The sequence below is a fragment of the Betta splendens genome, chromosome 16, assembly GCF_900634795.4.
Source record: "Betta splendens chromosome 16, fBetSpl5.4, whole genome shotgun sequence".
NCBI classification, from domain to species: domain Eukaryota; kingdom Metazoa; phylum Chordata; class Actinopteri; order Anabantiformes; family Osphronemidae; genus Betta; species Betta splendens.
Window position 1 is genome coordinate 1,719,662 of NC_040896.2, and position 12,911 is coordinate 1,732,572.

The window sequence follows — 12,911 nt, forward strand, 5'->3', positions numbered from 1 at the left end:
ATGCTCCAATGCTACAGACGATTCGTTTTTCCCCGAAACGATAAAACGGGAAACGGCTTTAAATCCATTAATGTGTCTGGTTTTGAAAACACAGTTTTAAGCTTGTTTATTCGTTTTTAACACACTGCTTTAAATAAATGCCGTTTGTCCTTTTTAAACAAGATGGTGGGGGTCTCTCGTTACAATATGAAGTTACTGGACTTACTGGGAGCGTGTCCAGACACATTAACAGGTTCTCCAGGTTTAAAACGTTCTAAAACTACGTGTTTTCTCGTCTTCCCAGCTTTTATTCTGGAGGGGGAAATCAAACCGTTAAAACGTACACGGACCCGACACTTAAACACGAGGGCATAAAGACAGCAGCAACATCAGCAATTGACAACAAACACTAGACAATTTGATCCAAGTCATCTGCCTATGAATAAGTGGCTCCTCAGCACCATCGTTGGAACGTCACATCACAGTCTGCTTCAGACGGTGACGCCACTTCCTGATTCTCTTGTTGTCTGCATTTGACAAGCATACATTTCTGGTTAAGCTCTACCTGGACACATCATCTGTCATTCGGGCTCTTACGTTTCATTCAGAATCAGAGCAAACTATAGGTCATTGCGGTCTGAGTAAATTTTAAAAGTTTGGTTAAACTTAAAAGCTGCTATAACGAGAGAACGACTTAGTTTTTCGTTCTCTGTTTTTTTCTCAAAACGAAAAATCAGCTTTAAATCCAACTCCGTGCCTTGTGTCAAAAAAACAACAACACTTGAATTCCGTTTGTTGCTCATATCAGGAGAGGATGAAACAAAAAAAAATCCAGTTTGTTTTGTGTTTTTTCCTCATGATCAACAAACCAGAAGACAAGTACAGATATACACATAAAATACATTTATAACACAGATTGATGAATAAATATAGATTCCTATTTTATGTTATTATACGTATATTAATATATTGGATTGACTGGAGGAGGGACTGTGTCTCTCGGCTGGCCTGGGAACTGTGTAAAAACATCAGCAGCTTCGGCAATTGACAACAAACACTAGCCCACACTAGCGAGCAAAGACGCATAATATTCTATAATATTTAAAAATGAACTACTCTACATTTAATGATACAATAAACATGACATTGTTTTTTGTGCTTAATGTGCAGACACAGAAATAAACAGTCGGACCTCACATCCTTGCGCCACCTGGTGGATAAATTGAGACTAGCACCCTGTTTTTTTTCAGCTTGCTGCAGGATTAAAAATCCTTAGTCAGGGACGCACCCGTTGCGCGCTGGCAATGCGCATGTACTGCAGTAAAAAAGGTGGTCGCTTTGGAGTGCTACGACTGTAAGCTTGCAAAACAACACAGTTACCGTATAATAATAGACATAACCATATTCATCTGCAATTTCGTGTTGTAGTGATCACCCAGCTGTAGCTCTAAAGTGCAAAGAGCTAACGGCATGCTAGCGGCAGCACATTTCCATGGGACAAAAGCTCTTCAAGCATGTACTTACTACAGCGAGCTAGATCCACCGCTCCCTGCCTGTAGTTGCTCGAAGGCCAATAGCCATAAGCTTTTCTCCACACAGGTGTTTGATTGGAGCAGCCCACAGCAGCACATTTCAAGGGGAAAAAGGCTTGGTCAACTGGCTGTATCTGTTAGCATAGCTAGCTTTTAGCTTGCCTGACACATGGTTACTACATTTTAAACAGACAAACTGACATATTAAGACATCATAAGTATGAAGATTGTACTTACTACAGCGAGTAGATGACGGATTGTAGGAACAGATCCTTTCTTTAATCGGAGCAATGAAGCAAACCCAGCATTGTAGTACCTTTGTTCTCTAAGCAGTCTGAGGTGAAATGAAGTCTACATACATGCAAATGCTCAGGCAGTGTTGCCGGCGCTGGTCTGTTTAAAATAAAAGTAACCCACAAAGTCCTCACTAGTTGATCCCTTGGTAGAGTGAATAGACTTTTAATTGAAACATCCAAGAACGGAACACTTTCTATGGTAGGAATTGGGCACTGCCATGTTCGTCTTCTCACAGTGACTGAGAGGGGGAAAATGTCAGAAGTCCATTTTTTTCAGAACAGAAGAAGCATGTTTGTCTCCATTGGATAGTCACAAAATGTGAAAAAGGGAGAAAGTGCACTTCTCACACCGTGCTCAATGTGTGTAAACGTGACCCATAGAGTCATAGGAACGCTCCAGAATGTCTAAAAGGTGGATTAGCAGCTTGTTGGATAAAGGCACCATGAAGGATTTAGTGGTAGTAAAGGCTCTGATTCAGACAAGCTCACCTGGATGACTGAGACTATTCTATTCTTTGAATAGTCTCAGGAGACTGAGATGTAAAGACTGTGATGGCTCAATTTAACCAAATGATCACAGAACCTCCCCCAGTAGCTTTGTTTCAACATTTAATAGACAGGTTCGCTACCAAATTTAAAAGGTATTTGTTGATAGGGTTGTAGCAGCCCCTAAATAACTGGCATCTATAAAAAGCCTGTCTGGCTTTGCTGTTCCTTTTGGTCTACCAGCCAGTGTTGGGGATTTAATCGACTTTTGGCTTCACCACAAGATCCCCGTTTCTCATTAAAACTCTTTAGTAAGAAAAACAAATTAAATTCCAAACAGAGCTTTTATGTCTTTTCCTCCGTAGGCATGACTTTAACCTTGAGCGCTTTTGAAGTATTGCATTTGATTAATGATCAAGTGAGACTGCTCATCTAGAGACATTCGATGATTCAGTGACCTGTCTAACTTTTGTGTATGGATTAGCCGAGTCCACATCTCGCAGAGCACCATGGAGTGTCTCCATGGTGAGTTTGAAGTGGAGCCGGGCAATGGAGGGGACCGGTGTGACTACCTGAGGGAGCGCGGCATTGAGACCTACCTGGTGGTGGTTCCTAAAGCGTCCATGAGGAAGAATGGCATCAACGGAGTAGTGAGTCAAACCTGTGTCTGACCCTGCAGATAGTTGTCTCATAGCAGCAGAGTAATGCACATTAGGAATTCTTAGGTTTCAGCTTCAATAATTTCATTTTAATCAGCAATGTGTTTTCAAACATGAAAAATTCTTGTGTTTTGAACTGTGACCCTGATTTCACCTCCTCTGGTTCAAACCCAGGTACTGGTACTGACCATCCAAAGTCACGCTGTTACATAGGTGCCTGTACCGATAATTATAACTGTATAACTTTATATAATTTAAATATTATAAAATAATAACGAGTGCGTAGTTCTAAAGTGAACATTTGTGTATACTGTATGTAATATATTGTATAAGTTGTGAATATTTTTCGCTTTTAATAATGTTGTCCTAATTTACTGTAGACTACGCTATAAACCGTGTGCCAGTCAGCGTGTGTGTCCCTTAACAGGAATCAAAGGGTCTGTGTTAATAAACAGTCAGACTTTGTGCAGTAAGGATGTTGATCTCTCTTTCTGCTTGTTTGATGTTAGAAGCTCTCTGTAACCTCGTCCAATGGTAGCTCTCCGCTGCTAGTCAACACCACTGAGTTTAACGGTAACATCAACACCGCCTGCACTACACCGGAGGATCCAGAGGAGCTGGATACAAGGGTAACCAATAACTATAGTACCGTGTTCTGTACGAACAATAGAACTAACTATAGCCTAGGAAAAATCAGGAGCGATGGTCCAGTCGAACAAAAGAACATTTATTTAACAACAAGCAACCTCAGAAATACAACAAACTGTGAAATTGCACAAGGCAAAATATGACTATTAGAGCACAGAACAAAACTAACTACCAAACCAAAAAAGGAAAAACAGAAGCTTAAATTTGGGGTTTCTAACAAAAAAAGGGAACAAAACAAAACAAAAGCTAAAGCATTAAATAATAAATGGCACTGGAGAAATAACTTAGTGACTTCATAAAACCAATGATCAAATGAGACTGAGGGTCTCAGTAATGAAAAGACCACCAATGCCCCAGCAGCTGAAGGAACGACAAGCCAACACCAGGGCAACAAGATGCAATAAAAAACAGATGATAAAACACACATTAACCTGTGTTTTGTTACTAACAAAAATAGTAGAGATGTAAAATATTCTGTGGAAAAAGATATTTGACTTTGATTAAATAGTCTCTACTGAATTTGATGCTTTGACTAAGTGTAGAAGCAAAAGGTGCCAACAGTATTTTTTTTCATTAATTTTCATTTAAGCTAATAATAAAGCTTTGGCGACACCATGTTCAGAGAACAGAGGAGTGTAGCTCTGAAATGGTTATGTTTCCTGTTCCACTTCCTGCACCAGGCAGAGGAGCAGGGGACCATGAAATCCCAGCTTTCTATTACTTACTGGTCATGCGTCAAAACAAACAAGTGGACTTTTCTTTGATCTAAATCCTACTGAACAATTGTAGAAAGAGCTGAGACATTTAAACCCTGGACAGCTGCTGCCAGAAACCTCAGTGGCAGTTACAGGAATCACTTGGTTGTAGTGACTACCTCCTCATCACATTGTTGGAGTTTGTGAGCAGCATATTAGTTCAGGCCAGTTTCAGTAGTTTGTTTTTCTGTTGACCCACATTTTAGATGCTCAGATTGTCCATTAGTTCATTTTGAGCATTGACCTAACGGGGTTAGCTGGTTCTAATTGATTTCCAAAAATAAGTTCTCCACCTATGCAGTTGTGGAATGTGTTCAGTGATGATGGTTATAGAACATGTTCCTGAATCCATGCAGCAGTTTCCATTGTTTTCCTACTGACTGTATGTGATTCCAATGAACTGTCCCCAAAAGTGAGTGAGTGTCTGTGTCCTGTGCAGGGCGTTGGCCCCACCTTCACCCCATGACAGCCAGTGATGGCCGCTTTGGACAATGGCTGCATTAAAGAATGCCAAAATAATAGTTTAAATAGCTTCAAAGTGTAGATTTTATTAAAGTTTTCATGTGTAAGACCATCAGAATAGCATTAATAATGTAGGTATTGTAAGGCTACAAGTCGGAATATGCAGCAGATTGCATATGGCAAATATTGACCCACTGCTCTGACATATGAACATGTGCCCAGTAAATTCTAAACCATTAAAACCAGTAAACCACTAGCTGCTGCATAGTTGTATTCCATTTGTGCCTTTCTCTGTTGCTGGTGAAACAAGATAATAGGTCATGTTGTCATCTGTTGGGCCTAAGGTGGTCAATCCCTCTTTCCCAAACCCACGGAGGAGGCTACGGCTACGCGACCTGGCTGAGCGGGTGATTGATGCTCAGGAGAATGAACAGGAGCTCAACAAACTTCTCAACGAGGCTCTGTTGGAGAGAGAGACTGTCCAGGCGTAAGGGAGCTCAGAGTGATTGTTAACTTCTGCCAGAGGACCTGATACACGTCAGTGTTGTTGGTTGTGACCTACTGCAGAAAGATTATTCAAAGAAACAAGAGCATGGTGGAAACATCTGCACCACATTGCTTCCTTAGCAGTAGTTCCCCCAGCTTAATGTTTCATCTACAGATGATTGTACTGCTACTTGTAATGCTACAGCAAATAAGATAAGAGGAACTTTATCCTCCCACAAAGGGGATATTCAACATATGTACAACTCACACACACAGTACTCATTTCTGCAGAATTAAAAACATGTAACAGCTCTTCATCTCACACATATACAGTAGTACAGTACATAAAGTAGGCTCTACAGTACCTCTCATTCCTACATTGGGGATGGATCAGTCTGACATTGAAAGAATTGAAGGAGGCTCGCAGACTACACTGTCTGATGCAGTGGATGAGAGGAATTGAATTAAAGGAAATAAAATATTCCATATTCATGTGGTTATTGTGATTACTGAGCAATTGGCACTCTGTTCCGGTAATATAATGTGTTAAAACCCATAAAAACATCAGAATATGAGACAAATGTCCTCTACTCTGACTGCTGCCAGGTTCTTCTTGGCCATGGATGTACTGCTAATAAAATAGGCCCAGATGCGTTCAGCATCCTTTCTGTCCTGTATATACTCCATATATTCATATATCCTTGATTATTAATTCTGCTTCTGTGTAACACCCTTAGTTTGAAGGGGAAGTACACCAACAGGCTGTCCCTGAGGTTTGTGGATCCAGATCTGGAGACCCGTTACTCGGTGGAGAAGGAGAAACAGAGTGGAGCTGCATTCTGCTGCTCCTGTGTTGTGCTGCTCTTCACAGCAGTGATGGAGGCTCTTATAGACCCCTGGTAGGTTCACCACCATCTTCCCTCCCTCGCATTAAGAAATAGAAGAAAAGAAAATACATAGGGGCGGCACGGTGGTGCAATGGGTAGGACCGTCGCCTCACAGCGAGAGTAATAACTGTGCAACATTGTTCAATCGTGAAACATTACTAATAGTACAAAGCTTATGATTAAACGAAATACTAACAACAATTTGCCACTTACTGTATAAACAGACTTCTAATAACAAATTTCTTCTATATACAGCATTATAAATAATTGTGCAAGAACAGGGTATTATGTGCCCTACATATTCACTGTGGCAGATAAAAACACTGTCATGTGGATGAATGAGACCTGAGACACTACACAACAATGGATTGTGACAATTTTGTCTCACTGCAGTGATGCATTGTAGAGTCTTATAGTAGTAGTACTTCTTGCACTGTAGGTGTAACAGTCTTGTGCTGAAGGAGCTGGTCAGAGGCTCTACAGTGTGGTGCAGGGGGTGGGAGGGGTGATTTATGATGGATGTTAGTTTAGCCAACATCCTTCTGTCCGCCACCCCTTCAATGGACTTCAGTTTGCTGGTGCTTAGAAACAGGTTGTTGTCCTCACACCAGCCCACTTGAAGTCCGATGTGTATAGTGTCAACAGGAAAGGGGAGATCACTGTTCCTTGAGGTGGCCCCGTGCTGCAGACTACCACATCAGACACACAGTCACGCAGCCTCACAAGCTGTGGCCTGTCTGTAAGGTGGTGATGGTTCAAGCAGCCAGATGTTGGTCCACACCTGCCACCTCCAGTTTCCTCCTCGGCAGTGATGGCTGAATGGTATTGAAAGCACTGGTGACATAAAAAAATAGTTCCAAGTGAGACAGGGCCTGATGCTGCAGGTAGATGATGTCGTCATCCACCCCGGTTGCCTGGTTGATATGCAAACTGCAGTGGATCCAGTGTTGAGCTCACCTGGGTGCGCAGGTGACTGAGGGTGATCCCCTCCATAGTCTTCATCAGGTGGGAGGTTAAGGGAACGGGTCTGAAGTTTTAGAAAGTTCTTTCTAGTTTTAGAACTGGAACCAGGCAGGAAGTCCTCACAGAGCTGGTCTGCACACTCCCTGAGGAGCCAGGAGCCAATGTTATCAGGGTCTGTTGCCTAAATGTTGACTTAATGTTGTTTACATGTTTCAGAATAATCGAGGAATAATTAATAATCAAAATAATCATTAATTGCAGCCCCCCTAATGCACAGCCCCATGTTGGGATCTGTACATGATTCCTGAAGCTGAAAGCGTCTCAGTTCTCAGTTCAGGAGCTGTGGCTTGTGGGCCATTTGTTGCGGTCTGAGGAAGGGCAGAGGTGGTACTGAGTTCTGAAGAGGTGTGAAGAGGAAGCCGTGTGGATGGAGACTGGAGGCTGAGCAGAATCAAATCTGTTCAAGAACATCTCCTTAATTCATCTTTTTAGATTTGTGTTTTTAGCCTTTGCTATACTGAAAACATATGCTATTTTATAAATGCCAGTTTTCCAGTCACTGTTGTTCATGTTCTGTATGTTTGTGTCTTAAACAGGTTGATTGCAAACTATTTCACTTTTGCAGTGGGAGAGGTCTTGCTCCTCGTTCTGACTGTCTGTTCCCTGGCTGCCATATTTCCTAGAGTAAGTTTAAACTATTTGTACATTGATGGAACTGAAATGTGATTGTGGCTCACAGTAATTGCAAAAAAAGAAAACTACAATGACATAAGAATACAGTTGCAAGAAAAAGTATCTGAACCCTTTGGGATTACGTAGATTGCTGCATAAATCTGTGATAAAATGTGTTCTGATTTTCATCTAAGTCACAACAATAGGAAAAAACAGTTTGCTTAAAATAATACTGCACAAACATTATATGTTTTTATGTTTTTATTGAACATATGAGGGCGGTCCGATAAGTGCTTAGCCTCACCGCACGATGGTGCCACTATCGCAAGAAAAAATTACTTTCAGGTAGTACATTCTCTTAGATGGCTACTGTTGAAATTCTAGCCGAATCGGACTCGTACTTTTGTTTTGACAGCGTCTGGAAGTGGGTGTGTCCGTGGATTTTAGAAAAATGGAAAATGAGCAATATTGGTCGGTGATCCGATTCTTTTTTTTTTGGAGGGGAAATTGCGCAGCAAATGCAAAAAGCGATTGGATGCTGTGTACGGTGACTCCTTCAAAAATTGGTTCAACAACAACAACAACAAACAACATTTCAATGTGGTCGCAAAATCCACGATCTCACATTGGCAGACCGCCGATTGAAGGTGCGTAAGATAACTGAGACAGTATGCATCTCAAAAGACCGCGTGGGTCATATCCTGCATGAAATGTTGGGCATGAGAAAGCTGTCGGCGCGATGGGTGCCACGTTTGCTCACTCCGGACAACAAGTGCAACCTTGACCACTTCAGAGCAGTGTTTGACGCTGTTTTGTGACTGTTGACGAACCATTGATCCGCTGGTACACACCGAGAGACCAAGGAACAGTCTAAACAGTGGACTTCATCCGGCTAAGACTGTCCTATCGGCCGGAAAGGTGATGGCCACTGTTTTCTGGGACTCACATGCTGTGATCTACATCGAGTACCTGAAGAAGGGCAAAACAGTCACAGGGCTATACTATGCCAACTTATTGCTCGGATTTGACGCCGAATTGCAGAAAAAACTGCCCCATTTGTCGAAGAAAAAAGTGCTCTTTCACCATGACGATGCGCCGGCTCACACCTCCGCCCTCGCCGTGGCCAAATTGGTCGAATTGGGCTACGAACTGCTGCCCCATTCATCATACTCTCCAGATTTGTCCCTGGAAGACTTCTTTTTGTTTCCAAACTTGAAAAAATCACTCGCTGGGCAGAAATTTGAGTCGAATGAGGAAGTTATTGCCGCCACGGAAGCCTACTTTGCAGACCTCGAGAAAACATATTTTTCTGACGGGTTAAAGAAGTTGGAGCATCACTGGGTCAAGTGTATCAAACTAAAAGGAGACTATATTGAAAAATATATTTTCCAAAAACTGTGTGTTTTTTTTGTAGGCAATGTAAGAAATGTATAAATGCTTATATTAATTTTCACATTAATTTTTCTATTTTTTTAAAGAAATATGAACCGGGTGTGTCTTAACTGTGTCACTGCACAGTCGTTTGTCAATTTCTAAAGCGTTTCCTGATCAATTCCTCTCGTCTAGACCCTGGGTGAATGCCACAGCAATGCATCAGCAGCTACAGTTTGTTGCCCTGGGGTCGAAGTTGCTGTAAATGAGATGTGAGCATACGCAAACAACCAATAGTATTACACAGAAACCTCTGTTCTGTGCATCAAACCCATGGGGATCAAGCTTGTCAAGTCAATCTGCCACTTTTCGCAAGAGCTCAGAAGCTGAGCAACGTTCTGCCATCACGCAAACAAGCACGAATCTACAGCGTTAGCGCAAGTGGGTTCATCTACGTCCTTCAGGGTGATTCGATCGCTTTTGACGAAAGAGCAAAAACACGCCCCATTATTAGCACATGGTCAGTGAAATAGAAATAGAAATAAATGTGGAAATAAAGAAAATTATATATGCGTGTGTGTGTGTGTGTGTGTGTGTGTGTGTGTGTGTGTGTGTGTGTGTGTGTGTGTGTGTGTGTGTGTGTGTGTACTCATATTGTGTATACAGGGGTCCCCGGTACGTATCCCCGTTAGGGCGAATAGGCATCCAGTGTGGGTCTTTGGGCAAGACCCTTCAAGCTACTGCCTACCTCATAATGATGAGAGACAATGAACCACATGAGATACCGGCCCAGACGTCGCCTGGTCTAACAAGGTCTGCGTCAGGTGTTGGGGAACCAGAGCACTTGACGAGAAGTGGGCTACTGGAACAATAAAGAAATGGCTAAGATGCAAGAACAAGGCTCTGTTGGTGTTGGGTCTGAAAATACCACAACAGCACTAATACACACAGAGGCGTGAACAATATAGCACACTGAGAGCCAACCAGAGATTTTACTTGGCCAAGGGGAGCTCGCCTGAGATCTTAGCGTTGTAAGCGCTTCACTCAGAGACCAACCTACTCCAACGAACTTCCCCAAAGCACAACATTTTATTGAAGCTTGTACACGCCTTCATCATCACATCATTGCTGAACATGTGGAAACACACACATTAGGCATAGCAATACTCCTCCAACCCCTCTTGTGGTTTATTGATTATTTAAATCATGTGTGGATCTCGTGGGGTGGTCTGTTAAACTCTTTGGGAGTTCTAAAGACTTTGTCAGGGTGGCTAGGTCTACGGGGGCACTGTCTAGCGTAGTGCCCTGGCTGGTCGCAGATGAAGCATCTGCCTATTGTTCGGAGGCGCATCCTACCCTTCTCCTGTTCTCACCCATCTTTCTCTTGTGGAACTGCTTTCCACGTACTGAGTTCTGATAGTGTTGAACTCTTCTCCTTTGCCTTCATCTGACCTCCCAAACAACCCAAACACGGCTTCTTTGGCTTTCTGTTTCTTTCTTTTGATGATTTTAGACGCATGGTGGGCATAGTTCATGTTATTGGGGACATGTGCGGTGGTTTATGCCATGCTTTCGAATGAAATCAGCTATGGTGTGGTGAAAACCCGCCATCAGCGCTTGTTTGAGCTGCTGCTGATAGGGTGAGTCATCAGCGGTGTCCTCGGTTAAACCGCTGTGGTTTCGGAACACTTCCTCTAACCGCGCTCTGTACTCAATTACATCTTCACCTTCTTTTTCTGTCTGTGTTTTTTTTTCCACAGCCTTTTCATGTTTTCATGCACCATCTCTTCTTGGTGTTTCAATGCACTGCTTTTAGCTGGAAGATTTGTGTCACGTACATCTTTTCTAGTAAAGTCACCTTTCACTCTGCCCCAGTTGAAGTCAGAGACTTTATGAAAGTTTGATCAACTTCCCAGCCATTGAGTCCAAATGAATCAATGAACTGGCGATGTTTATCAACCCAGGCATCCACATCTAATTTTGGATCACCTAAGCTTTTGCACGCTTCAGTGCAGTCTGCTTCGGTCCAGGGTCGGAAGACATAAATTGTCTCTCTGTCATCATGTGCACCTGTGGCTGTTGTTGCCTCATAATGCGGGTTTGCAACTTCTACGAGGGGGTAGAATTCTCCATGTGCTCCCCCTGGGATGGGTGGATTGGGAGCTGGATTTCAGATTTTCGATCTGATCTTTGTCTTCTCTCTCCACTAATTCTCGCACCTTCACTAGCACAGACGGTTTCTTCGTCTGGCTTCACCACAACAGCTGCCTGCAGGGCAAGCCGTTCACGCTTCATATTTAATTTTTTCTGAATATCCTGTCTCTGCTTAAACGCTAGCTCTCGCCACTTCACAGCCTCCAACAATTGCAGGTGTTTTTCTTTGTTTGGAGCTCTGCGAGTGTTAAGAGCTTCAACCTTGAATCTCTCAACTAGTTTCTCACACGGACCGTACATCAGTTTGCCCTCAAACCCGTACTTCTTTTCCCACAGTTTCAAAAATCTAGTACTCCCAGGTAAAAATTTCTCCATGTTTTTAGAGTCACCCTCCATGGTGGCAGGTTTGCTTTTCCCGTTACCCATTCTGAATAATCTTTTTGACATTCAAGTGTAAACTGGTCAGGATCAACGATCGGTCACAGTGTCTGCAAGGATCATCGACTACACTAGGCTTCTGCAGAAACTAGTTTTCTGCGGATGTAGCAGTCCCAACGAGCCAACCTCTCAACTTTGGTCAAGCGTAGAGTTTGCGTTAGCACCGTTAGGTTTCCACTCTACATAGACCCATTCACACAATCATTCACACGTTTTGTTAACGTCTTAACAAGTACGCTGGAATTACGGCTCCAGTCAACCCAGTCGATCCAACACGACTCTGGAATAGTCGATCCAACACGACTCTGGAATTACGACACTTAGTCAACCTTCAGTTATTTATCCTGGAATTACTGGCCCAGTCAACCCCTACTTATTTATCCTGGAATTCCGGGCCCAGTCAACCCCAATCATGGCATTACGGACACTCACTTATTGTTGCTGTATTGCTCGTCTCCTGGAACTCGTCATCAACGCCGCTGGAGGGAAGATCAGGATCTATTTCACCGACCCAGCGACGAATTCACGCCCCAGGATTTTGTGTCGGACGAGTAGATGTCCGGCTGCCGGCAGGCTTCGGTGTTCCATCACCCTCCTCCCACGACATGGACTGTTGAGATCCGGCTCGAAGGACCAAATTATGTTGGGTCTGAAAATACCACAACAGCACTGATACACACAGAGACGAGAACAATATAGCACACTGAGGGCCAACCAGAGATTTAGATAGGAGCACAGAGCAAATGGCAAATGTGACAAAATTGTTCTTCGTATATGACAATACTTGAAAACATGTGGTTAGAAGTCTGTGCACCTGTCAATGGGGTTATAAGGCACAGCAAATGCAAACCATAAATGGAAAATGTAAAAAGGTAAATGATACATATAAATGATTAGATGAATATAATAAATGAGATGAATAATAGGTGAAAATATATTTTCTCCAACAGTTGGAATGCTCAGTTGTGATAGCAACTGCTATCACAACTTAAGATTGACGGGATACAACACAAAGGGGGAGCCAGGACGCCAGGTCAGAAAATTGGGTACGAAGCCCCAATGAGCACAGATACGCTGAGCGAGGCAGCGACTGACCTGAATGATAAGATCATGGCGAGATTGA

The 12,911-nt window shown here is 42.8% G+C and overlaps 1 protein-coding gene across 7 annotated transcripts in view; it reads left to right on the forward strand.

The window, feature by feature from the left end:
* The window catches only part of adcy3a (adenylate cyclase 3a), a 48,386-nt gene that overhangs the window by 14,381 nt on the left and 21,094 nt on the right, over window positions 1-12,911 (forward strand). For 6 of the 7 annotated variants that reach the window (XM_029128358.3, XM_055503467.1, XM_055503466.1 and 3 more), the window contains exons 8-12: window positions 2,778-2,943; window positions 3,462-3,581; window positions 5,162-5,304; window positions 6,041-6,202; window positions 7,750-7,837. In XM_029128358.3, the coding sequence (XP_028984191.1) occupies window positions 2,778-2,943; window positions 3,462-3,581; window positions 5,162-5,304; window positions 6,041-6,202; window positions 7,750-7,837 (679 nt within the window). The remainder of the gene's footprint in view (window positions 1-2,777; window positions 2,944-3,461; window positions 3,582-5,161; window positions 5,305-6,040; window positions 6,203-7,749; window positions 7,838-12,911) is intronic. The other variant, XM_029128356.3, reaches the window with a different exon arrangement.